Source organism: Ascaphus truei, chromosome 15, assembly GCF_040206685.1.
Source record: "Ascaphus truei isolate aAscTru1 chromosome 15, aAscTru1.hap1, whole genome shotgun sequence".
Classification (NCBI taxonomy): Eukaryota; Metazoa; Chordata; class Amphibia; order Anura; family Ascaphidae; genus Ascaphus; species Ascaphus truei.
The window spans coordinates 30,868,261-30,894,857 of record NC_134497.1 but is presented as its reverse complement, the minus strand read 5'-3'; the positions used below and the strand labels follow the sequence as shown (position 1 = coordinate 30,894,857).

The window sequence follows — 26,597 nt, the reverse complement described above, 5'->3', positions numbered from 1 at the left end:
GTACGTAGCAGGGTCAGTATTGGAGAAGGCAGCATTGTCATTATTCAAGCAGGAGTTCGGCAACAGGTAGTCAGGAGTTCCCCGCTTCAGCTTAGGAGCGTGAGCGCGGGAGTGGCCTCTGCGCGAGGAGCGGCCTCGGCCCATGACGCCGGTCTCAGCAGGGGGAGACAGCAGGCTGGCCGAAGTACATCGCAGGGCAGCGTCGGGGAAACCAACGCTTCAGCACAGAAGTCAGGAAAGGGCCTCTGCGTGGAACTAGCAGCAGGCCTCAGGAAACCAATGCTTCAGCACAGAAGTCAGGAACGGGCCTCTGCATGGAACTAGCAGCAGGCCTCAGGAAACAATGCTTCAGCACAGAAGTCAGGAACGGGCCTCTGCATGGAACTAGCAGCAGACCTCAGGAACTTAGGAACTAGGGATAAGAACTAGAGAAGTTAGTACACCAGGATAAAAGCCAGGGCGGCTTGTGGCAGAGACTGTAACGTCCAGGGAAGGATATTTTATGCTCGGCACTGGTTCAGTGCCAACGCCCAGGATATAAAGGGCGGAGATCCAATCACAGGAGGAGGGTGTGTGAGTATTTCTCCAATGATAGGGCACAGGGCAGAAGCTGCAATGAGAGAAAGCACATGTGCCATTGATTGTCAGAGGAAGCTTGCAACTGCAGAGGTCTGCAAGGCTATAGTAAAAGCCAGGAGTGGATTCCTTACAGTTCCCCCCCCCCCCCTTTAGGTGAGACCTCCGGACGAACAAGGTCCATCACAGATTTGGGGGACATGGAGTTGTTTCTAAACCTCCTTAGGCGAGAGTTGGCGTTGAAAGCCCCCAGTTTGTTGGGATTCCTTACAGTACCCTCACCACTGGGTGAGAATCCTGGGTGGACAGGACCATTCATACTGTATATCTGGGAGACATTGAGTTGTTCCTGAAGTGTCTCAGGCAAGATTTAGGTCCAAAATCCAGGTGTACATTGGCGAGTGTCGCAAAGGACAGTGGTGGCACTGCGGTTTTTGGTACATGGGCAATGGGACCAGGGAACTCCGAAATAGGGACATCAGAAGGGCAGCAGCCAGGTGTCCGGTGAATAGTAATAATCCAAGAATACGGGACACAGGACACTGATTGTCAGACAAAAATGACATTGGGGAATTCGGGGCAGACAATGGCTTTGGTGGAATCAGCATGTAAGAAGTTGCGAGAGTCTTTAGCTCCCAAGGAATCCAGGGTGGTGGTTAGCGAGGGTATTGGGCGGGCGGGTTCACTGCAAGATGTTGGAGCCGTAGTCTTGATACGAACCAGGCTTGTAATCCCAAGCAATTCGAGAGAGCTGGTAGCAGTGATTACGTAATTGTTGGTTGTGGTACATGCAGTTGCAGGATCTGCCTCCTTTGGCCTCTGAAATTTGGGGGTAACCAAATCCGAAGTTATGGCCTTGGCGAAGGGCATAGTAAGCATCATGGAGACAGTAGGGGACAGCACGTCCACACCCATAGTGGGGCCATCGAGAGCAGGGATGGACGCCTCAGGCAAAGCAACGAGGTCCAGCATGAGTGTATTCGTCCTAGAGAATGAACACATGCAATCCAGAAAGGGCACTTCAGACACCGCACAGAAACCTGCGAGTAAAGACTGTTTGGAAGGTGAGAAAACAGATCTTATCCGAGAAAGCAGGAAGCCGGGTAAACGGTGCAACAATCTTAGGAATAGAAGTCTTGGGGTTAATGCTGGGTACCTCCAACACAGAGAAGGAAAACAGAGAACTAGAGCTTGGCTTAGGAGTGGCGGTCCCAGGTACCCAGGTCTCGCATGATACTGTGGGAGAAGCAATGCGAAATATTACAGTTTTAAACATAGGGTTCTTAACATCGGTAGCTCCAGGCACCTTCCTGAGAGGTAACCCTAGTTTTGCGACAGGACAGTCAATAGTAAGTACCCCAAATACTGTGAGCAAATCAGCGTGAAACAGTATTAACGGATTGGACATCCCAGCCTTTAGGGCTAAGCGTGGAGTTACAGGGGGCTTAGAACAAAAAAGGCTATTCTCAGCCATGAGGAGCTATAAGTCATCTTTAAATCATCTCGGAGGCTGTGGCATGATCCGTGAAAAAAACTGGGGTAGACTTTCCAATAGAAACAAGGGACATCTTGCTTGTCACTGAAGTGGGTGATTGAGAACCAACAGGAACTGAACTAGCTACTGTAATAAATTCAGAGAACATTGTGCTTGTTTCTGAATTGGGTCCCTGAGAATCCCTAGTGAGGGCATCAGACTCCATAGGAGAGTCAGTGACAGGGGTCTTAGAACCAATTAAAGGAATTGAAGGTATCACACACTTAATAGGAGAAATACCTTGCAAAACAGGAATTTTAGTAAAGGTGATAGGCATCTCACAGACTGCCACAGAGGTGGAGAGCAGTCAGTCAGGCTCTACCTCAGGAGTCAGAGATAAGCCTTGGGTTAACACAGGGAGTGCTGAGGAGACCCTAGAAGCCATTAGGGGAGACTCAGAGCGTAGTAAGGGATCAGGGGCAGATAAGCTGATCTCTGAAGTGATAGCCAGAGGGACCATAGAAGGGAGGCTAATAGCTGTCACCGGTTCCAAGGAGACAGACTTAGAGTCAAGGACTGGAATAACAGATAGGACAAACGGAAGTGAGCTAGGGAAGGTTGCTTCTACAACAGAAGTTTTAGCAGCGGCAGAGCTTAACTCAGCGGCTGCTGGAGAACTTTTAACTACTGTGAGAAGGGACTGCAGGTTAACAAAATCAGGGGAAAAGGGAGTTTTAAATTTGACAACCTGATCCTTCAAAAAGAAGGACCCTAACTGTAATTGTACTAAGGGAGCAACAGCAGATACGCTGATCTCAGATGGGGTCACTTGGAAAGGGGCATAATGTGCACGGTTCGCTTTTAACCCTAGGATTTGAGAAGAGGAGAACACAGACAGTACAAGGGGGGCAACCACAACTGTGCTGGTCTCAGAAGTGGGTATTTGGGAAAGAGTGTCTGGGACATTAGAAACGACTACAGATTCCAGGAAAAGGGGTCTATGCTCAGAAGCAGGGATTTCAGCTCTCTGAGTGACAGACGGGGTCAGCGACATACCTAGGAGTGGGGATTCTGCGAACAGGCTTAGGGAAACAAACGGTTCCAGAATACTTTTAACTGGAGCCAGTATTATTGCCGAAAATTTTAGCTGAGTCAGGGGACATAAGGGGTTCATCCTCTGAAGCTTAGGAGGTGTCCTTGACTGGCGGACTACCGGAATTTACCAAGGGGGGTTCATAGGGCTGACCTGCAGGGGTTAACATAGGAAAAATCTCAGGGGTTAAGTTAGGCTGTACCTGAGAATCAGGAAAAAATACGTTAGTCTCCGAGAGTGGGGACATAGGGTTTTCAGCTTCTTGCCCTAGAGACCTCACAATAGTCTGCGAGATACAAGGGTTAACAATGGGGACCTCAAAAAGCAGACTAGCAGGGGTTAAAACAGAAATAACCTCAGGAACAGAGCTTAGAAATTCTGGGTTAGAAAGAGAGGGCAAACAGGATTCATTCTCTGGTGCTAGGGAAGACATACGGACCTGGGGGATGCAGGAATTTACAGTGGGGGACTCATAGGCCTGACTAGCAGGGGTTAAGACAGGAATAACCTCGGGGACAGAACCCAGGGAGGTTAACTCAGGACTAGGGACCGTGGCAGCTTCTTCCTTAGCGGGGAGTGACAGGGAGATGGTTTGGCCTTCCTTAGGAGAGGGTGGTAACCCCACAGGTTTAGTAACAGGACTGGCAGCATAGAAATTGTGATTAGAAAGTGCGAAGGCAGCGAGAAGGAGATCCCGCTCACTTATGATTAAGTCAAAATCTTGGTATAACACACAGGCGGCATCTAGAATCTGATCTAGAGTCTTTCGATCTGAGGAGGAAAAAACCCGGGACCGTTGGGAGAGCAGGGCCTGTTGAGACTTTCTTTCTTCTTTAAATTGCTGAGCTTTAGTAAGGAGTTCTTTACGAATCAGTCTTTCCTGAGGGGTTAAACTTTTATACAAGAACGCACTCTCAGGCGGAGGCAGTCTCTCAAACAGATATGGTCTTCCAAACAGGGACTGGTCCGCAGCCTGGGACATAGGTACAGTAAAAAAAATTCCAACCCCCGCCATGGCGCGGTCCGGTTTTGTGGGGCTCGCATACTGTTACGATTGTGCTCGCCACAAACCGGGACCGGACCGCGGGGCTGAGGTGGGGTTATATAATTACCGACCTTAATCCGCGCAGACTGATCCGGAGTGCGCAGTTCATAGTCGTACGTAGCAGGGTCAGGATTGGAGAAGGCAGCATCATCGTTATTCAAGCTGGAGTTCGGCAACAGGTAGTCAGGAGTTCCCCGCTTCAGCTTAGGAGCGTCAGCGCGGGAGTGGCCTCTGTGCGAGGAGCGGCCTTGGCCCATGACGCCGGTCTCAGCAGGGGAAGACAGCAGGCTGGCCGAAGTACACCGCAGGGCAGCGTCGGGGAAACCAACGCTTCAGCACAGAAGTCAGGAACGGGCCTCTGCATGGAACTAGCAGCAGGCCTCAGGAAACAATGCTTCAGCACAGAAGTCAGGAACGGGCCTCTGCATGGAACTAGCAGCAGACCTCAGGAACTTAGGAACTAGGGATAAGAACTAGAGAAGTTAGTACACCAGGATACAAGCCAGGGCGGCTTGTGGCAGAGACTGTAACGTCCAGAGAAGGATATTTTATGCTCGGCACTGGTTCAGTGCCAACGCCCAGGATATACAGGGCGGAGATCCAATCACAGGAGGAGGGTGTGTGAGTATTCCTCCAATGATAGGGCACAGGGCAGAAGCTGCAATGAGAGAAAGCACATGTGCCATTGATTGTCAGAGGAAGCTTGCAACTGCAGAGCTCTGCAAGGCTATAATAAAAGCCAGGAGTGGATTCCTTACAATAGCATATTCCCACAAACATTTTCTTTATGCTTTTACCTCCACTGCTAATTTCTATCCACAAAGTCTCTACATTTTCATAATTCCCTTCATAGACATCATCCCTTATAATAGGTTTTAGATCCGGTTTAACATATAAACATACTCCACCTCCCCTTCTATTTGTTCGATCCTTCCGAAAAAGAGAATAACCCTCTAAATTAACTGTCCAGTCACGAGTTTCATCCCACCATGTTTCAGTAATGTCTATGATATCATACTGCTCCCTTGCAGCTATTAATTCAAGCTCCCCCATTTTATCTGTCAGGCTTCTTGCATTAGCAAGCATGCATTTCAGTTTTTTTTCAGCCTGTACTATTATCTTATCTGCTCCTTCCTTTCTGCGCCCACTTTGTTTAGTCTTTAGAAGTTTTCTAGTATTATCTGTATTTACTATGGGTGTCTCGCTGCTTGTCAACCTTGCACTTGCCCCCATTCTACCTCCATACCACCTTGTATCCTCATCTATTTCATTTAGTTCATTATCTGTTTCATTCCCCTCCCCCCTCCATCCTAGTTTAAAATCTCCTCCAACCTTTTTAGCATTCTCCCCCCTAGCACAGAAGATCCCTCTTCATTGAGGTGCAATCCGTCCCTAGAATATAGATGGCACCTCTCAGAAAAGGAGTCCCAGTGCTCTAAAAACCCAAACCCCTCCTTCCTGCACCACTTTCTGAGTCATGCATTAACCTCCCTGATCTCTGACTGTCTCCCTGCGGTAGCGCATGGCACTGGTAGTCTTTCAGAAAATACAACCTTGGAACTCCTTGTCTTAAGCTTTTGGCCTAGATCCCTGTAATCATTTTTAGGACACTCCATCTTTCTCTAACTTTGTCATTGGTGCCAATGTGTACCAAGACCGCCGGGTCAATCCCAGCCCCCCCCCAACAATCTGTCTACCCGATCCGCAATGTGCCGAACCCGAGCACCCGGGAGACAACAAACTGTTCGGTTCATGCGGTCCTGGCAACAGATTGCCCTATCTACTGTACCTTCCTAATAATGGAGTCCCCTACCACCACAATCTTTCTTTGGTCAGATCTACAAGTGACATGATCTTTTATAAAATATTTTTCTTTTGTCACATGTGAAGTGAATGTAAATTTATCCGTTGTCCTGTATTTACAGGCCTTACATAATGTACATCCATAAAAACCTTTAACTTTAGGTAACTCAGGGGATCGCGACCAACTGAGCACCCGTTATCCGCAATTCATTACTGCCTACTCTGACCATACGAAGTGTAAGCTTTCATTCTTGTATTCCCTGTTTTAATATAATACCATCTGCACTATATGGTCTCTTCTTCTTTCCTTGGAGGTTGGGGGCTGGTGGCTGCTGCATATACACAGGGTACATCCACCCCTTAAGTTGGATAACTGCTTGATTTGGATTGCTTCAATGTGAGTAGTCATTTTTGAACCTTTTTTTGCACCAAATTACTGATTTAAAACATTATTGCACTATGTAATGTTTTCTTTATTTTATCGCTACGAGACACGCTCCCCTGATTTTTTGGAAGATCATCTGATGCAAGACGAGTGGAACAGTCTTTTTCAAGGGTTGTAGTCTGTTTCTAAGTCCTTTATTCACTTTATTGTTATTTAAGCACGAATATCACTATTATTGTTTTATTATTCACATATAAGTGGTTTAAAATTTGGGAGTGTTAGAGCGCTATTGTCACTTTTTTCTTTAGTTCACCTATCCAACATCTGCCTGGTAACACAAACCTCACTTTCCCGCCAAAACGGAACTAGTCCCAAACAAAACCCAGAGGTGAGCGAGGCGCTTCCAGTCCCGTGCCCCCCCCCCCCCCCACAGTCCCATGCCCCCCCAAAGTCTTTTCACCTTTATTATGAAGGCCGTCACACACCTCTTATCCTAAAACAACACACCTTAATCCCTTACCCTAAAACCCCCAAACCCTTAAATTAACCCCATACCCAAAACAGTAATAAAACTCACATTAGAAGCTGCTTGATGGCGTAGGGTCCGTCTGACGCCTAATGCCGACGGCAAATTGGTCGTGGGGAAACTATTCCAATTCACAGCTAAGTGAGGCTACAGACCGCTTCAGCATAATGGAAAATGCACATTTTATTTAAACCAACAGCATGGAAATATAAAACATTATTAAGAACATTTTTCTTTAAATAAAACTACAATAAGAATGATACAAATAACTTGCATTTAAAACGTTATAACTTTATCTTTTTTAAATGCTCGGTCTATGATTCATAAACTAAAGTCACTTTTTATTGTGATTCAGAGTAACACAGATACACGTGTTCACTTATATGTGTGTGTCTTAGTTGCTGGTTATCCCTAAACATGCCTGGCTTAAGAGACAGGTCCCTCCCCTGTGTGTGTCCTCTTTTGTTTCCTCAGGCTGGATAAATAACTAAATCTCTTCCCACATTCCATACATGCGGTCTCTCCCCTGTGTGTGTTCTCTTGTGTATGTCCAGGTCGGATAACTGACTAAATCCCTTTCCACATTCCCCACCTACATGTGGTCTCTCCCCTGTGTGTGTCCTCTTGTGTATGTCCAGGCCGGATAACTGACTAAATCCCTTCAAACATTCACCGCATACATGCGGTCTCTCCCCTGTGTGTGTCCTCTTGAGTCTGTTCAGGCTGGATAAATCCCTAAATCCCTTCCCACACTCCCCACATACATGCGGTCTCTCCCCTGTGTGTGTCCTCTTGTGTGTTTTCAGGTTGGATAACACACTAAATCCCTTCCCACATTCCCCACATACATGCGGTCTCTCCCCTGTGTGTGTCCTCTTGTGTGTTTTCAGGTTGAATAAAGCACTAAATCCCTTCCCACATTCCCCACATACATGCGGTTTCTCCCCTGTGTGTGTCCTCTTGTGTGCCTCCAGGCTGGATAACTGACTAAATCCATTTCCACATTCCCCACATACATACGGTCTCTCCCCTGTGTGTATCCTCTTGTGTTTCCTCAGGCTGGATAAAACACTAAATCCCCTCCCACATTCCCCACATATATGCGGTCTCTCCCCTGTGTGTGTCCTCATGTGTATGTCCAAGCTGGATGACACACTGAATCCCTTCCCACATTCCCCACATACATGCGGTCTCTCCCCTGTGTGTGTCCTTGTGTGTATGTTCAGGTAGGATAACCGACTAAATCCCTTCCCACATTCCCCACATACATGCGGTCTCTCCCTGCTCTGTGTCCTCTTCTGTACGTTCTGGTGTGATAACCAAATCAGACTCTTCCCACTTTCTCCAAGATCTTTTCCTGTGGCAGCAGCTAATATATATCTTTTGGAATGAGAAGCAGTTACATTGTTTATTAATTGCCTTGACTGGTTGAAAGGTGCATTTTCTGTCATATTTATTGGAATGTTGCAAAATTGTTCTGTCCTCATCTTTTCCATATTCTCATTTGGGTGTTTGAACTTCAGATGTTTGAGGAGGTAATCCGGACTGCTAAAAGCAACCTTGCAGTGTTGGCATGGCTGGATTATTGGAGCTTGTCTTTGTACTAGACGAGAAAAAAGTCACTGTTACACAAACGCTCTTACAAAAGGTCACGCAGGAGTGGTAAGTTGGCATATCACAAAAAGTTAAGGATGAAAGTAAACTGCATATTTATACAGTAGGATGACCCAACTTTCTGCTAAATCAGGAACCAAATGCACAATTATTGTATTTTAATATATATACAATGGTGGCGGGGACAATGCATACACAAAAACAATGCAAAATGAAGGAATGTGATTAAAAAAAAAAGGAATGTGATTCCCTCCCTTTAAGGTGACATCCCAGCACCACAAAAGGGGCATTCATCACAATACATCCACCAACTGCCTTAATTACCTTAGCTGTTAGCCACTGAGGGATTAATGTATTTTAATATTGTTGATGTATGTATTTATTACTGGGTTACCATTTATCGCAATGTGGATATCTGGGCCCCTCATTGAGAGGGCCTAGTTATCCACAGTGATAATCAATGGTTTTGTGTGTAAAATGTATTTTGAAAGTTCTTTTTTGCTTTGTTTTACACGTGTGTATATAAATATTTTTTAATATTTACAACCACATTTGTCTAATAGGTATATTGGGTATAGGTCTAGAAGGGGGCGGAGGTAGTGGATGTAGGTGATGACGGTAGTTGAGCCGGGGGTGGGTGATTAGGCTTCTCGTGGGGGGGGGGAGGAGGAGTGGGGGTGAGATGGGTTAACCCCTTAATTACCTTAGCGACTAGAATGGCAATGCTTTACTGGTCACTAACGGGGTCAACAGGGTTAGGTAATGTTTTTTTTTTTAAATAAAGTATTAACCCCTTTGGTGCCTGTGGTATTCCTTGGTAACCACGGCATGAAACGGGTTAATGTTATTTTGATCATAGGTTTCTGTAATAATAGACATTACAGAAGCCTGTGATAGAAATATTAACCCAATGAGGTATGTAACACAGTATTAATGGTCGCGTTAATTCCCACATCGTGAGATTGGCGCAAATATCGCACCCAGTAAATTATTACCACAATCTTGATATATATAGCACCTTAAAATTGCGGTAATAACACCTGTTAGTTTATTATTTCCCAGGATGCGATATTAACTCCACTTTAACAGAATTTGATGTATCTGAGTCGTAGTGTTTTGTTTATGCCTGCGGGACAAATAGGGTTGCCAGGTGGCTTGTCCAAAAATACTCGACACAATGGTAAAAAATGCGAACCCCAAGCCCCCCCAAATACATATAAAAAATACCACCTGTGGTAGGACGGCCTCGCGGCAGGGTCAGTAAGACGCTAAGACACTGTGCAAAGCTTGCAGGGTGTGGAACTGGGGCGCTCCCTGTTATATATGGCTTATAGTTGTTGGACGCCTATGGACATAAATGACGGTGCCAAAAATAATGAAATATATTAAAAAATTGTATACTGGCCCTTGTTGGTTTTGCTGCAGCTTGACCTTGAAGAAGACAAATCCCAAGATCTTCTTATGACGGCAATTGGAGTATGGTGATGGTCAGCGCAAACTCGTGGAACTCAAGAAATGATGAAAGATAATATAATACACAGTATTAGTGCATAAAACGATGTTGATGCAAGGAGGGGAAAGGTGATGGGGGGGGAGGAAAGGGAAAGGGAGGGATTGTTGTGATGAATGACACTAAAATGAAACAGTAAATGAAACATAAAATGTAAGTTTTAACGACTCACACGGGCTTGTGTGAGACTTCACCCTCAGCGAAGGATGTGGTGGGTGAATGAAACTCCTAAAGCGGAGAAATAATAGTAAAAACTCACACGGCCATATGTGAGTTCGTTCCCTCAGTGTGTGTTGTCAGCAGTCTCCGATGGAGCAGATGCATCTTAGTATTCTGTCCCAATAAGTATGGTGTATGAGTGGCTCCTCTCCCAGATGCCCATAAGCCAAAAGGATGGGCAAAGTCTGGATTAGTCGCTGATAAAGTTTATTAATAACAGTATTCAAAGATAAAAACAGTAAACACACTCGCACACAGGTAAAACTGCCCAGCATCAGCCGTGAGGCTATCCGTCACCATACTCCAACTATGCAAAGCTTAACTGTAGTGGTTTATTCGCCACAAAACAAACATCAGGTGCACTGTCCCTTTAAGAAAACCAAATAATAAAATAAACACCTATTCCCGTTAGTGAAACTAACTAGACTTCACTCCAGACCTTTCTAGCAGGCAGCCAGCTAATCTGGTCATTCACCCAAAACATATACTATGTATTCAAAGTTCAAAATCAGAAAGTCTCTTATCTGTAATTATCACTCCAACAGCAATCAGGAACGCTGGTCCGGGAAGCAGGCTGTGTCCAGCTCGTAGCAGTCTTTATCCTGGGTTTGGGTCCCAGCAGCAGAGCTTTTTGCAGGGCAGGGGAACCAGAACAGCCAGGCTCTTTCCTAGCTGGGAGAAGCCTCTCTACCCTCCTGGGGAAAAACTAACTCAGCTTGTGTAAGCCACTTCCTGCTTTTTAAACCTGCAGTCTCTCAGGAGTCCCTCCTGCTTAATTAGGTGCAGGTGCATGTAGCCTCTCCAGGAGGAGTTTAATGGCTTGTATGCTGGAAGCACACATATGCTCTTCACTCCAGCATACTGAGTTAGTGACTGTCACATATCCCCCTCCCCAGCATAGCATTGTCCTATGGAGCGGCCCATGCACCATTCCTGTGCACCAGCATCTAGGATGAAACGTCAGACATGCCCCCCCCCCCTTTTTTTTATTTCATGACTTCAAATTCAGGCATTTTTCCTTCGGGGCAATTACCAGGCCTTCTGGGCCTGAAGACTGGCATTTCACTATATCTTCTTTCCCTTGCTTAGCATTGAGTCATTCAACACGTCTCATGATCTCATCGTCCGTGTCACTCGTACAACGATTTATGTCTGGCTCAGCATCATTTAGCCCCTGTACTTTAACTTTGGTGGAGTTCTCATTAACTCCAAGTGTACTCCATGGCACTTCTCTTTTACAGTTGACAGACTTGTTTTGAACTCGTGCGAAGTTATCACCTCCAAATGTACACCATGGTACGTCTCTTTCACAGTCGACGGACATGAAGATTTGGGCCTTTCTTTTTTGACTCAACTTATTCCGTGTAACGGAGTGCTCACCACAAACAAGGCAGGACTGTGAGGCCGAGGTGGTGATGGATATAAACACCAACCAACCAACCAATAGCCGCGTGGGCGCATCTGGAGTGTAGATTGCTCGAGGTAGCCGGGTCGGGGTTGGAGAGGTGCGGGTAGTAAGAGATACTTGCCGGAATCTGGGTTGGAGAGATGCGGAACGTTGCAGGCACTTTAGCCGAGGTCTGGGTTGGAGAGGTGCGGATCGTCATGGGTAGCCTGTGTCAGGTGTAGAGAGGAGAGGAGTCCAAAGAATAGCCACGGTCAGGAACAAGGAGCTAGAAACCGGAATACAAACAAAACTGTGGAGGCAAGGGTAGCAGTGAACACTTCGCACATGGGAAGGTTTATGCTCAGCCAGTTTGCCAGTGTGGCAGGTGAGCATATAAAGGGAGATTGTCCAATGAGGTTGGAGCATACTCAGGAGTATGCCTGGCTGTGGTTGGCTGGAGAGATTAGCACAGGTGTATACTCAGGCAGAGGAATCAGCAACAGGTGTAGTATAGGCAGAGGAGCAAGGAAGGTTCTGCGCATGTGTGCGAGTGCGGGCTGCGTGACGGTAGCGTCACCGCACGAACGTAGCTTGGAGGCGGGGCCAGCAGGGGCGGCATTTATTGCAGTGTGGAATGCTGATATTCGCAGGCAGGCAAAATGTGCTGCAGGAGAAGCGGAACACCCGGTCGCGGGTTGTGGTAAGCGAGGAGCGTGCCGAGGGTCACGGATCCGGACACTCCGATGGGAGTACCACTGGACCTCCAGTGACGCGTTTCTCCACGTATGAACATAGACCCCTTTCCTTCCTATTCTTATTAGTGACTCAATTTTTTACAGCGAATTGAACTACTGCAACGGCATTGCTTGGTGAATTTTCTCAGTCCCTTCACTGACCTGACCAGTCAGGTTTAAAACCTCTTCCTTCAGGTTTATGTTTTCCATCTTTACAGTCTCTATATCCCTTAGGACCGTCTCATTGGCATCTTTCAGTGTACATAGTTCCGTATTTAGACGGTGGCCCTCTTGGCGTAAGTGATCCACCTCTGTACTGAGATTGTGCACCTCTTGCAGAGTATAACAGGGGAGTTATCCCTGTTCATAAAATGTGCCTCTAATCCAGCAGTGTGGTGGTTAACTGCTGGTAGTCAATTAACAAACTCCACCTGCCTGATTAGATTGCTTAGAAAAGCCTGTCTTTTGAGACAGGATGGGAGATGGTCCCTGACTCTCACAACTTGTGAGACTGACATGGGGACAGACGTCTTGAGTCTACCAGAAGAGGCTGCTTACAAGACACAGGGGAAACTTCTAAACCTGAATGCTGACAAACCCTGAAGAAAAGGTAGCAACCAGGAACAGAGAAGATTTTCCCTCCAAACCACAAGGAACAGATAAGACTTTCATTTATAAGACTTTTTATATCTGCTCATTTCATGATATATGTTTGGGGGCTGGGAGACATGCTTATCTAAAGGAAATTGTGGACTGCATAGTATTTCACTAGAAATACTCCAAAGTGAATAGAAGCTTTGTTTACCCCTTGTTTGGATGGTTTCCTGATGTTAAGGAAACAGGCGCAATAAAAGCCTTATTTAATTTCACCATAACCAGTCTCCCTTGCATACCTCTGTGAGTGTCCGCCTACAGTAGCATTATGTATCCCATCCGTCGAGACTCTAAGGCGTACATCTACTGGCAGTCTCGCCTCTCGTCCGAACATAAGGAAGTATGCATACCTGTGAGCGTCCGCCTACATAGAGCCTTCCCATATTTCTGTTTCAGGTTTGCAATTAGTCCGTCAGACTTGATCTACTTTTCATCCATAGTAGTAATTGAGGTGTTGGCCCTTTCCAGACTTGTAGTCACCTCCTCCAACTCACTCCGTAAGAGATGCTCTGTTTTTTTTAAAGCCTCTTAAGTATACACCTCTGTACCTCAGCGTTAGCTTCTCACTCCTTATCCAATTGCTCCCGCAGGACTTCATAATCATGACGGGCAGTTTGGCGTGCAGAAATTAAGGTCTCTTTATCCTGGATTAAGGATTCAGCTTCCCTTCGTGCCTCCTTTTTCTTTGCCTCTGTTCCCGTAATGATTCTCCCCGTCACTACGGTCTGCAGCACATCTCTGCGTCTTTCTGACGCACCTTGTCCTGACATCGCAGGCTCAAGTGGTTCAGTCACTTCCTCTGTGACTTGAGAAACTTTTATTTTTCTTCTTCTTTCTCTTTGCTTTAGGAGCCCCTGAGAGATCAGTAGTACTGGGCACAAACTCACTGTTATCAGCTTCCACATGTTGCTTGTGCTCACAACGCGTTGCTTGCTTTTGCAGCTGTGGGAGACAACATTCATCGTGCTTCTCCTGCTGCCACTGTTTATATTTGAAAATTTGGGAACACACTTCTTCCGTGTGACCTGGTTCATGACAGGCCCAGCATACTGAATCCTTTAGAAAGTCACCTGGTTTCCTTCTAGCCGGCACGGCTCCAAATTCCTGGTCATTGACTTCAAAGGTTATGGGGTCCTGCGCTTTGGATGCTGGTCACTTTGGCAGCTTTCATATGCGGGTACGGCTCTCTTCCCAGGGCCACATATGAGTCGTCATCATCCTCATATAATCTAAAGGGACACTGTTTTGTATGATTACGTACATTGCTAAACTGACATTTGATGGCAGCCATTTAAAAAACCCGGTTTTTTTGTTCCCCTCCTTTTCCTTTTCTTTCACACCTGACGAGGCAGATTTTATACAACACACGCGAGTTGTACTTGCTTTACAATGTGTGAACCTTCTTAGTTCTTCTTAGGGCAACATCTTTGCAAAAATCCATTTTCACTTTCTTTCATACCCGACAGGGCAAACTTGACACTCAGCACTTTGCTTATATACTTTACACAGCACAGAAATACTTTCATACCCGACGAGGCAAATTTTACACTCAGTTCTTGCTAGCTGCAATTTCACTTGCTCCAGCAAAATAAAAAATTTGCTTTGGTTTTCTGCTTGGGTTCATGACCTCAACACATCATCTACTGACCCCGAGTCATAGCATCCCATTTCTGACACCACCTGTCACAGGACGGACTTGCGGCAGGCTCAGTAAGACGCAAAGACACTGTGTAAAGCTTAACCATAGTGGTTTATTAGCCACAAAACAAATAAGCTGCAGGTGCATGTAGCCTCTCCAGGAGGAGTTTAACAGCTTGTATGCTGGAAGCACACATATGCTCCTCACTCCAGCATACTGAGTTAGTGACTCTGTCACACCCCTACCTCCCGAATACATATAAAATATACCCCCACCTTCCCAATATACATAAAATATACCCCCACCTTCCCAATACATATAAAATATACCCCAACTTCCCCAATACATATAAAATACACCCCAACCTCCTTAATTCATATAAAAAAAAACACCCACCTCCCCAATACTTATTTTGGGGGTGGGGGCGGCTGTGGCTGCATAAGGGGGGGGGGGATTTGGCTGCAGAGAGGGGGTGGGTGGATGCAGAGAGGGGAGGGGAGCCGGTGGCTTTGGAGCAGGGGGACGGTGGCTGCAGGGTGCCGGTAGCCGGTAGAGCAGTTGCCGCCAGTTGCTGCCAGTGCACGCTGGCGTGAAAGGGAGGCCTGGTACGCGTCAGCCTCAGACACCTGAGCATGGAACAGACAGGGAGAGAGAAGTCTGCAGTGGGGCAGAGCCGGGCATGGCGGCAAATGCTCTGACCGGCTGCCGCCACCCCCCCTCGTTCGGAGAGGTAATAACGGACACATACATGTCCGGTATTACCTTTTACCTGGCAACCCGAGAGACAAACCAAGAACTAGCCGTGCTTTACTAGCCACTAAGGTGGCAAAGGGGGGGTAGGTTGTGTCGTGTAATGTTTATATTATCCTGTGTGGTCAGCTACTCATAGAAACCGATGACTAGTTGACCCGTGGACTACTAAGGGGTTAATATGTATTGTAATATATCATCTATTCCATGTTGGTTTAGCTCATCTTGCCTATGTATATAATGGGCAGTATATTGGCCATTACATACATAGGAAAGACAGGGCTAACGCCAGCCTGGAGTAGGTGATAAAATATTTGCGGTTTTTCTGCTGTTCATTCCGTTCTAATAAATATCGGAACTTGAAGTATGGCAGTTTTTACTTGAAAATGTGACATTATGTCTGTTTTGTTTCAAATCTGATGCTTTTAACGGGTCCGATAAAAAGTGCTTTGTTTTTGGGGCTGCACGATAATATGGCACTTTTTTTTATCGGCGGTAATACGGCATTTTTGGTTATCGCAGCTTGATGTATCCGGCCCTTTGAGTCAAGTCAGGTTTAGTGATATTAAGTTGTAGTTGACCAGTAATGGTGTATGCAGATCTATCACTATTTGCAATTTAACATCAGTAATAAGACAATAGAGATGTAAAAACCACGTAACACATATTCCTGATTACCTTGTGCTGGCGCGTTACTTTTCTACAGCATACCCCCTTGATACCAAGCTCCTTCCCATATTCATCTCCAGACCAGGAGCTCTGTGTGTGGGGGGAGGTCTGTGCAGGTTCTGTAGTAGATTTTCCTGTGGTACTGGAACGCCACAAGGTTCTGTTCTTCCTCGTTTCTCACACAATTTACAAATCTAAAATTGGGACAGTTAGTGAGGTCTCAAAGTAATGTCTATTTTATAAAGGAAAAGCTGAAAAAATATACAAGTTGTTAATAATGTGACTTGTCTTTTCTTTCTTCTCTACAGTTTTTGAGGTGAGACGTTAATGGAGAGCAATGTATATACGATGGCTCACTTGTATGTACCCACAGTTTGATTGGAATGGGAGCCACAGGCCACACCAGTGACTACTTTCTTATTACTTAAAAATAAATAAAAACACTGTTGTAATTAAAATGTCCCCGACAAGATGACACAAGTGACACAAAGGTGAGTTTTCTTCCGGTGGAAGTAAACAGAAAGTGGGGAAGTAAACAGAAAATGTGTTTCATTAGCAACCTGAGCTTATAACATGCCCTGGACTGATTTGGAAACTGGACTATAGAAAAAGCTTTGAGCCACAGGCTAATGAGGTAACAATGTCGGTCAGCTTGAATTCCCCCCCCCCCCCCCCGTCATGGCTACGGCCCCCGCGCATCCCATCGCTCCACAGACTGCGGATTTTATCCGTGCACGCGCCACCAGGCAGTCAGACGTGCGTGCAGCAGTGACCACTGGGGCCATAACCTAAGGCTGAGTACCCGCTGGCGCTGAGCGCGCTCATGCTTAGAGCACGGGGGGGGGGTTGCAATTGCGGGCTGACAAGTGGGAAAGTATTAAAATGTTATTTACAAAAGCGTCGAGCGTGTGTGCCTGTGCATGTGCGCGCGCATCGCGTGAGCCGTAACGCGCGTGTGTGTGTATATATATATATACAAGTAACCGCGCCAAGCGCAGCGCCAGCAGGGGCTCAGCCTTAGGCTGGGGCCATAGAGGGGTGAGGCGTTCCGAGCCGCGCTGATGCTGAGGCTCGCCTGCTGAAATCTGGGAGATTTCATGCCCATGCATGCGGGCGCGATCGGAGGCGGGGGGAGACTGAGGGAGGCGGGGCAGTGACGTCGCTGGGCCAATCGACCGCGACGCACCAACGTCAACGTCACGGCGCCGTGACGTTGACGCTGCTCCGCGCTCATTGGATGTTTTCAGCCGACAGCGTACTGAAAAACAGCTTGGCTGTCGGCTGAAAAATCCAGCGCCTCCGCACGCCTGCGGACGCTCGCGTGAGCCCCCTCTCAAGGCATCCTCATTGAGGATGCAGGGGCTCAGCGCGGAGCGTCCGCACGGCTCAGCACGGCCTGTCCTTCTATGGACTCGGCCTTAAGCAGCAATCCCGCAATGTGTGACAGAGGGGTTATGTGATCGCTCCCTCACTGATGACAGAATGGACGGGGAGACCCCCTCCCTTCTATCCCACGTAGTGATAGATCCGTCCTGCCCTGCACAGGAGCACAGAATGTCATCTCCCCTAGGAAACCCAGCAGGATTACTATGACGTAGCTATTACATCATGGGGCCAGACGGGGTGACATAGCAGCTACATCAAAAGGGCACCCAAAGGGTTAAATGGGAATTTCATCCATTTCATGGAAGTCATGTACTCCAAGTGATTTCATGTATTCCCGCCGCTAGGTTGGATTTTAAGCAGCAGTTCAAGCTGTTTTAAAAAAAAATGTCCCCTTCAATGCAAACACTGACAAGTGATTAGCTAAGTTGCCGATCGATCCGTTCTCCTGTGATCAATTGGCGAAGATTCGGCTCAAGGGTTCACTAAATCACTGTGTAATGTAGTCAGTGGAACACATATTTATATTTTTATATTCATATGCGTTCCACTGACGTGTGCTCGCTCCCGAGCCCTGGTCCTGTCTCATGGGGCTTCTCCAGCAACAGCAGAATCTCCCTGTCGAAGTAAGTATTGTGACTTGAACTAAACTGGTTCCTGGGGTAAGGTCCGCCCCTACTATTACTCCAGATATATGCGGGTGGAAATACCAGAGACACAGGTTTAAACCTCTCACTCTGGCCCACGACTGCTATGGATTCTACTATTCTGTTTATCCCACCCAAGTCTACTCTATTATTAATAAGCTACTAGATAACACTTTTGATCTAGTCCACGGGTGTTCAACCCAGCCAATGCCTGCCAGAAACCCGGATGAAAAATGGGGAGTGTTGGTTCCCGTGGCGTCAGAACTGGAAACACTTGACGTATTGAAAATCCTGCCGCTGGCATCTACAATGCACCACTCCCTACCTTGTAGAAGATAAAGCGATGTCGTTTACAGAGAGTACCTAACTACCAGGGGTGCTCAACTCCAGTCTTCAAGCCCCCCCAACAGGTCAGGTTTTCTGAATATCCCTGCTTCAGCACACATGACTCAATCAGTCCCTGCTTCAGTACAGCTGGCTCAGAGGCTCAGTTAAACAACGAGCCTCTGCTTAAGCCACCTGTGCTGAAGCTGGGAGTGAAGAAGGAATATCCTGAAAACCTAACCTGTTAGGGGGGCTTGAGGGCTGAAGTTGAGCACCCCTGATCTAGCCTATGTGTCTACACTATCTATAATTGGTTATGTCTTTTAATCTATATATCCCTAATGGTTTGTAGTTTGCCTTGTCATCTTATGCCCAGATAAATGTGTGTAATAATGCTGCTTTTGACTATAAGTTCATAAAACGGAACCATCTTTTAACTTGCTCCTCTTCAGCTTTAACCCCTTCGTTTTGGCAGAAAAATCATCTAAGAAAGAAAATATCAGCATGGCCGCTCCCAGCTCTTCAGATTAATTTATAGTCATTAAATATCCTTTATGGCACCAATATAGTGCGTACATGTTGCTTCCATTTACTGTCACTTAAGTGTAACTTATGCAATTTGACTTCTCCACAGTTCAGCAAGTGTGCTGAGCTCTCCCTGTGTGACTCTCCATTTTGTTATTGATTTTCAAGGTTGCTTGGCGACATGACGTCATAATTGTCATATGACGCTGTGATGACGTCAGACATCAACCAGGAATTACTGCAGTGGCTGCCCGGCTGTAAACACAGGTGATACTGTTCTGTTCCTTTTGCGTCTGGGATTTGCTTTGTGTGTTCAAGTTCTGTATTTGACAAGTTTTGGAAGACTTGTCTGTCTTGTCCCTAAGGCTGCCATTTCTTCAATCTTGGACTGATCTATTACACTCCTTTGATTGGGACTATAGTTCAATGCTTTAAGTTTGTTGATATAAGAGTTGGCCCATTTATTATTGGGAGAAGTTATTAAGATCAAACCCACAGTCAGTATTATCTATAGACGTGGGGTCTCTGTATTTGGGGTCAGTCACATCCTTAACCTTTTAGGTATAGCTTTATATGAGTACACTAGATACGCTGCCCAACAGGTATTTTTAGGCTAAGCGCTTTGTGTAAGTAAATAGTTATTTTATTGCAGTAAGGTGTATGATCTGAGGAGAGGACGTGTCTGTCCTGAAACGCCACGTGTTTTCATATACCTGCTCTGATGCTTTGAATACAAAGTAAGTTACTTACAGAAAAGGCTCCTGTGTGCTTCCTCCACCAAGTTATTTCTTCATCGTCTCTTTCCCGGAAGTGGAGACACTGACTACATCCAGGTCACAGCTCTGTGTCCTACTGCGCATGCTCACATTAAGGGGATCATGGGAGTTGTAGTTTTTAGACTTCAAAACAGATCACGTGTCACATACTGTGCAGATTAGAAACATGACAGTAACATTTCCCAGGCACTGTGCTAGGGAAAGATCGTTTCTGCTGCATGTAGATGTGTATACGCATCTTGGTCCTTAATATATTTCAGTAAACTTGCTTCAGTTCCTCCCTTTTTGCCAATGTTGATATGAAGGAGGTAATCTGGATATGACAGTGTGTGTCCATCCGTCAGTCCGTCCATCCAATGTGGGCTTAAGACAAAAGGTGGCACTGTGTGCTCATTTGCATGTCATTTCCCAGACACAGGGAGAGGAAGAGAGGATGACACACACTCACAGACACACACACTCACAGACACACACACTCAGACACACACACTCACAGACACACACACACTCACAGACACACACAGCCACTCACACACTCACAGACACACACACTCACAGACACACACACACTCACACTCACAGACACACACAGCCACTCACACACTCACAGACACACACACAGTCTGTCACTCACACACACACACCTGCAAGGCAGAAGGTCGCACATGGCAGCAGTGGGGCCTCATTACGGCAGTGGGCCCTCCACATGGCAGGAGGGCCTCTGCAAGGTAGGGGGGGTCGCACATGGCAGCAGTGGGGCCTCAGCACCGCAGCGGGGCCCTCCGCACGGCAGGAGGGCCTCTGCAAGGTGCCGCCCCCCCGAAGTGGACGCCGACGCCGCAGCACGCCCCCCCCCGAAGCGGCCTACGCCGCAGCATTCCCCCCCCGAAGCAGACGCCGACGCACGCTCCTCCCCCCGAAGCAGACCCCCTTCAGAGGCAGACACCCCCGGGCAGCAAGCGGGGATCGGGGCAGGGGGGGGAGGAGATCAGCGGCAGGAGGGGGAGGAGATCAGGGGCAGGAGGGGATAACCCAGAGCTGCCTACCGGCCCTCCTACCCGCGTTAACCCAGAGCTGCCTACCGGCCCTCTTACCCGCGTTAACCCAATCAGGGAAGGGTATTATTTTTTTTATTTTTTTTTTAATTGGCGCGAGCAGGGGAATTCATAGAGCTGCAGCACGGCTTGCCAGTGGCCTAAATCAACTCGCCACGGGCGTGTGGTTATAATTATTTGTCGAACACTGTTTATATATATATATGTAACACCTTCCCCCCCCCCCCAATCGCAGATATGAACCATGTGGGGAAATACACTTGTGCTATCAGGTGTGGTGCATTACCTGATAGGCTCACAGAAAACCTGAACCTCCGCAACTGGGAGCCTGGGGTTACCTGATTCGTCGTACACAGCGCCTCCACCTGTAAGGGTTCCCACCTGAGTGGGATGGTCCTCTTACAGGAACCACAATAATAAGACACGCACACAGTGTATGCTAACAACTGTTTTACTATTGTAACTACTAATAACTTCGGTACCCTGTACCCCACAGCAAGATGCATATAACACACACATGGAAGTGCACCGGGTGCACACATCAACATAAGTATTCCCCAAAGTACCTTATGTCCAAACCCCACCCACGTGTGTTGGAGATAGTGCGTTGACGTGTTGGTGCACTCTTCGTAGATACCTGCCCGGGCTCCAGCCACGGGTGCCGCTATACAACTTGATTTGCATCCGCCTGATCCGACGTGATGTCCTCCTACGTGTGGAGTGAATTCCAGCGTGGATAATATCACCCCAGCTCCGCACCGTCTGTACCCTGACGGGGATCCGCCTGCAGCCGGCAGGCTGCAGTCACTGCTTGGCGTGGCCTCTAAGAAGATAGTCTCTATATAACTGAGGCTCTGATCCCAGACCCAGGAATTAGGCTGCGCGCCACTGAGTGCTTCCTTAACTAACCAAACAGCTAAAGGGGCAGATCTTTTTCCATAAGGCCTGTCCCTGAAGCAACCAACATGCTGGGGCAAAGATAATAACTGGGCCAGGGGTATGAGGCCTAGTGTAGAGGCTACTTGCCTCTCTACACACAGAGCTCCTTCTTCTTCCCCTCCCGGTCTTCTCTCTCTCCCTGCACTAAAGGACTGCACAGGATCTTTCTCTAAGGGCCTGTCCCTATGACCACCCACCCTCACTAGTGGGGAGTCAGGGCCTCAGCTCTAGCCTGGGGATTTCTGGCCTAGGGCAGAAGCTCGCAGCTCTCTGCCCCCCTTCTTTCCCCCTCTGTATCCTCAGCCTGACTGCCTCGTGTGCTTCACAACAATGTATCCAAATCCCTGCTGCAGGGAATCTGCAAGTCTCAGTGGCTGGCTGGCTGCAGGTGACAGGGATCATAGGGCATTCCCCAGAGGCTGCTGGGAGATGTAGTCCACTCAAGACCTCTTTCCTATGGGGATCGCATGCGCGATCTCTACTGCGCCTGTGCGAAGCTGTAATGGCCGCAGCTACGCTTAACTGCGCCTGCGCAACCTCCTAGAGCTCCTGTAATGGCCACCGCTACCCTTGCCAACCTCAGCGCATTGCGCGAACCTCGCGCCAACCACAACATGGCCGCCACGGCTATCTGCGCATGCGCAACCCTTCGTGCATGCGCGAGCATCAGGACCCCGACGGCGCCGGCCCAGATGGCGGCATCAACCGATAGAAGTCGCCGTCCCCTTCCCCCACTGCCACAGGGGTAAGGAGGGGGCAAAGGAAGATCAGGGGAACCGGGGGTAACCCCCTTACACTCTCCCCCTGGTTGAAACACCAACGGCCCCGCTTGGAGAACAGCGTCACATTACAGAAAGTTACACAATAAAAATGCATTGCATAAACTGTACAACTTAACATGTTGACTTTAACATCACTGATACATGGCATATCACACACAGTAATACCCGAGGCCAGCTGAGTCTCATAGTGGGGTACCCCTAACTGATTGAGTGATTGACTCCTGGGAGTCTTTTGGAGCTCATGATCGGGTGCTATAGTCTCTAATCCCAAACCATCTCCTCTCCCTGGTAGAAGGAATAGTAAGGTCTCTTGGTGCCAGACATTTACCCGGCCATCCGCGGCATGGATGAGGTAGGCCAGGAGGTCTTGCTCTTTTCCTCGGTCCACCAGCTCAAAGTCTTTGACAATCAGATTATAAAAGACCTCTATATGATTACCCTTATAATAGGCAGGGTTAAAAGTGGATTTATTCCTCAATGTTGTGTGCTTAAATGTTTCACTTTCTTTCTCTATGATAGGGTTGAGATTAGACATTCTTGACTCAACATTCTTACTTAGAAAAAACCTTTTTACTGTTAGTTTTCTAATATATTTATTTGCATCCACAAATAGTTCAAAGTTATTAGGTCCACAAGTGGGCGCAAAGGACAACCCCTTGGAAATGACACTTAGCTGTGAGGTAGTTAGATCTACATTACTAAGATTGAAAATGCTTCTATTCTTTTCAGGATTGATTATTCTCACTTTTTTCTTTCTCCCCCCCCCCCCCCGTTTCCTCTCTGTTTCTTTCCCCTTTGGGGTAATGACTCCCCTCTTCTGTCTCTAAGAGGGGAGTAAATGGGTTTTTTGTTTCCCAAATGCTTATGGGGTCTTCCATGTCTAGAAAGTCACTTGTCCCTGTAGCTCCAATGGGGGAGCGAGATCTACTGGCTTTAGCATATTTAGCAGATTCATATCTCTCTCTCTCTTTCTATCCTCTCTGTCTTTTCTTAATTCTCTCTCTCTTTGTAATTCTTTTTCTTTTTGATATTCTCTCTCTTTTCTTTCTCTCTCTTTATTCTCTTTTTCTTTTTCTTTTAGATCCCGATTCCTTCTATATTCCTTCTCTCTTAAAGTATCTCTTTCCCTCTGTAATTCTTTTTCTCTATGTAGCTCTCTTTCCTTATATTCTCTTTCCCTTCTTTGTTCTCTCTCTTTGGCCATGTCTCTCTCCCTGCGCCTGTTGCCCAAACAACATTTTAATCATGAAAGAGATCTAAAGGAGAGAGATCCCTGTAGAGAAAGGGAACATTACAATGAGAGAGTATCCCAAAGAGAGAGGGAGCAAGCATTGGAGAGGGAAAGGCGCAGGGAGAGAGACATGGCCAAAGAACAAAGAAGGGAAAGAGAATATAAGGAAAGAGAGCTACATAGAGAAAAAGAATTACAGAGGGAAAGAGATACTTTAAGAGAGAAGGAATATAGAAGGAATCGGGATCTAAAAGAAAAAGAAAAAGAGAATAAAGAGAGAGAAAGAAAAGAGAGAGAATATCAAAAAGAAAAAGAATTACAAAGAGAGAGAGAATTAAGAAAAGACAGAGAGGATAGAAAGAGAGAGAGAGATATGAATCTGCTAAATATGCTAAAGCCAGTAGATCTCGCTCCCCCATTGGAGCTACAGGGACAAGTGACTTTCTAGACATGGAAGACCCCATAAGCATTTGGGAAACAAAAAACCCATTTACTCCCCTCTTAGAGACAGAAGAGGGGAGTCATTACCCCAAAGGGGAAAGAAACAAAGAGGAAAACGGGGGGAAGAAAGAAAAAAGTGAGAATAATCAATCCTGAAAAGAATAGAAGCATTTTCAATCTTAGTAATGTAGATCTAACTACCTCACAGCTAAGTGTCATTTCCAAGGGGTTGTCCTTTGCACCCACTTGTGGACCTAATAACTTTGAACTATTTGTGGATGCAAATAAATATATTAGAAAACTAACAGTAAAAAGGTTTTTTCTAAGTAAGAATGTTGAGTCAAGAATGTCTAATCTCAACCCTATCATAGAGAAAGAAAGTGAAACATTTAAGCACACAATATTGAGGAATAAATCCACTTTTAACCCTGCCTATTATAAGGGTAATCATATAGAGGTCTTTTATAATCTGATTGTCAAAGACTTTGAGGAGCTCTCAAAGAGTAATAAATCAAAAATCAGGAACAATATGAATAAAGAAGAGAGGTCTGCCTTAGAAGAAATAACAAACAACACCAATATAGTTATAAAACAGGCTGATAAGGGAGGGGGGGTAGTCATCATGAATAGAGATGACTACCTAAAAGAAGCCCACCGCCTCTTAGGAGACAAAAAGACGTATGAAATTTTAAAAAATAACCCTACAAAAACCTTTATAAATGATCTTAAAGTGCTCTTGGAACGTGGTAGGGAATTGGGTATATTGAATGAGAACGAATACAAATTTTTATTTACTGAATATCCCCAATTAGCGATATTTTATATAGTGCCAAAAGTCCATAAATGTATGAAACAACCTCCCGGGAGACCTATCATCTCCGGAATTAACTCATTGACATCAAATTTGTCAGCTTATATTGACACTTTCCTACAGAGTCATGTTAAATCCCTCAAATCATATCTGAAAGATACTACAGATGTGTTACATCTGTTGGAGAGCTTTACCTGGAAAAATGAGTATATTATGGCCACTATAGATGTTGCGTCTCTATACACATCAATAGAAAAGAATTTAGGATGTGAAGCAGTGAATTTTTTTCTTAAACAAGATCCAGATATGAAAGAACAGCAATTTCAATTTATTCTCGATGATATATGTTTTATACTTGTTAAAAACTATTTTTGGTTTGAAAACGAATTCTACATTCAAAGATGTGGCACCGCCATGGGTACGAGGTTTGCTCCCAGTTACGCCAATCTCTTTATGGGACTCTGGGAGGAACACCACATTTGGCCTGGCGGCGTTCTGGGGGCGGACCTTGTCCTATGGCGGCGCTACATCGATGATGTTATTTTGATTTGGCGAGGCAGCCAGGAGAGTTTAGACTCCTTTTTATCAAGTATAAATACTAATACGTATAATTTACAATTTACTTCTATTACTAGTAAAACCTCTCTCAATTATTTAGATTTAAATATTTATATAGAGAATGGCACTCTAAAAACTAGGTCTTACTTCAAGAAAGTTGACAGCAATAATTATATTCTACGCACAAGCTGTCACCACAATTTATGGATGGATAATGTCCCGTATAACCAATTCAGAAGGATGCGTAGAAATTGCACTGATGCATCAGTGTTTAGTGATCAGTGTGATATCCTAAAGGAACGCTTTGTAGAAAAACATTATAGGACAGACCTCCTGGACACAGCATTTGATAAAGCCAATTGTCTGAATAGAAAGGATTTAATAGTGCCTAAAAATAAAGATAAAACTATAAACACAAACTTCGACACATCATTTTTAACTTCTTTTAATAAAGAATCAAATAATATTAGTAAAATAATAAACAAACATTGGCATGTTCTGCTGAATGATCCAATTTTGAAGGATGAAATCCCAAAATACCCTAAGGTAATCTTCAAAAAAGCGAGAAATGTGAAAGGTATGATAGCCCCCAGCGCAATAAAAAAACTAGAGACAAATAGGAATGGATGGCTCCAAAAATTGGAAGGGTTCTACGGTTGCAGTTCCTGCAAAGCCTGCGAATATAAACAACAAGATAAAAAGGGATTTAAGTGCAATAATAGAAATGAAGAATACAAAATAAAACAGTACATGAATTGTAATTCAAATTACATTATCTACCCCCTTGAATGCCCCTGCAGGCTACAATATGTGGGAAAGACTACAAGAGCTATCAAGACACGCATCTTAGAACATCTAAGTAATATTAGATGCAGTGTCCAGACACATAATGTTTCTAAGCATTTCTCTATATTCCATAACTCAAACACAGCAGGGTTAAAATTTACCGCCATAGAACATGTTGTACAGCATTGGAGAGGACGGGATAGAAACTTAGACCTAAGTAAAAGAGAGATGTACTGGGTACATAAACTCAATACTCTCATC

The 26,597-nt window shown here is 45.9% G+C and overlaps 1 protein-coding gene across 2 annotated transcripts; it reads right to left on the bottom strand.

Annotated features, from left to right (window-relative positions):
- Positions 1-7,073: 7,073 nt before the first annotated feature.
- LOC142466757 (uncharacterized) lies at positions 7,074-19,782 on the bottom strand. Of its 2 annotated transcripts, XM_075572133.1 has the most exons (4): positions 19,708-19,782; positions 16,088-16,272; positions 9,918-10,023; positions 7,074-8,505 (listed from the first exon to the last, which is right to left on the bottom strand). In XM_075572133.1, exon 4 carries the CDS (start codon positions 8,396-8,398, stop codon positions 7,373-7,375), a length of 1,026 nt encoding a protein of 341 aa, XP_075428248.1. In that variant the 5' UTR covers positions 8,399-8,505; positions 9,918-10,023; positions 16,088-16,272; positions 19,708-19,782; the 3' UTR covers positions 7,074-7,372. The 2 variants fall into 2 exon arrangements, with proteins under 2 accessions (XP_075428248.1, XP_075428247.1); XM_075572132.1 differs by lacking the exon at positions 9,918-10,023.
- Positions 19,783-26,597: the final 6,815 nt, after the last annotated feature.

What these genes read in the sequence shown, in the direction of transcription:
- LOC142466757 (XM_075572133.1), bottom strand. Translation starts at nt 8,398, where the DNA reads ATGGAAAAGATGAGGACAGAACAATTTTGCAACATTCCAATAAATATG.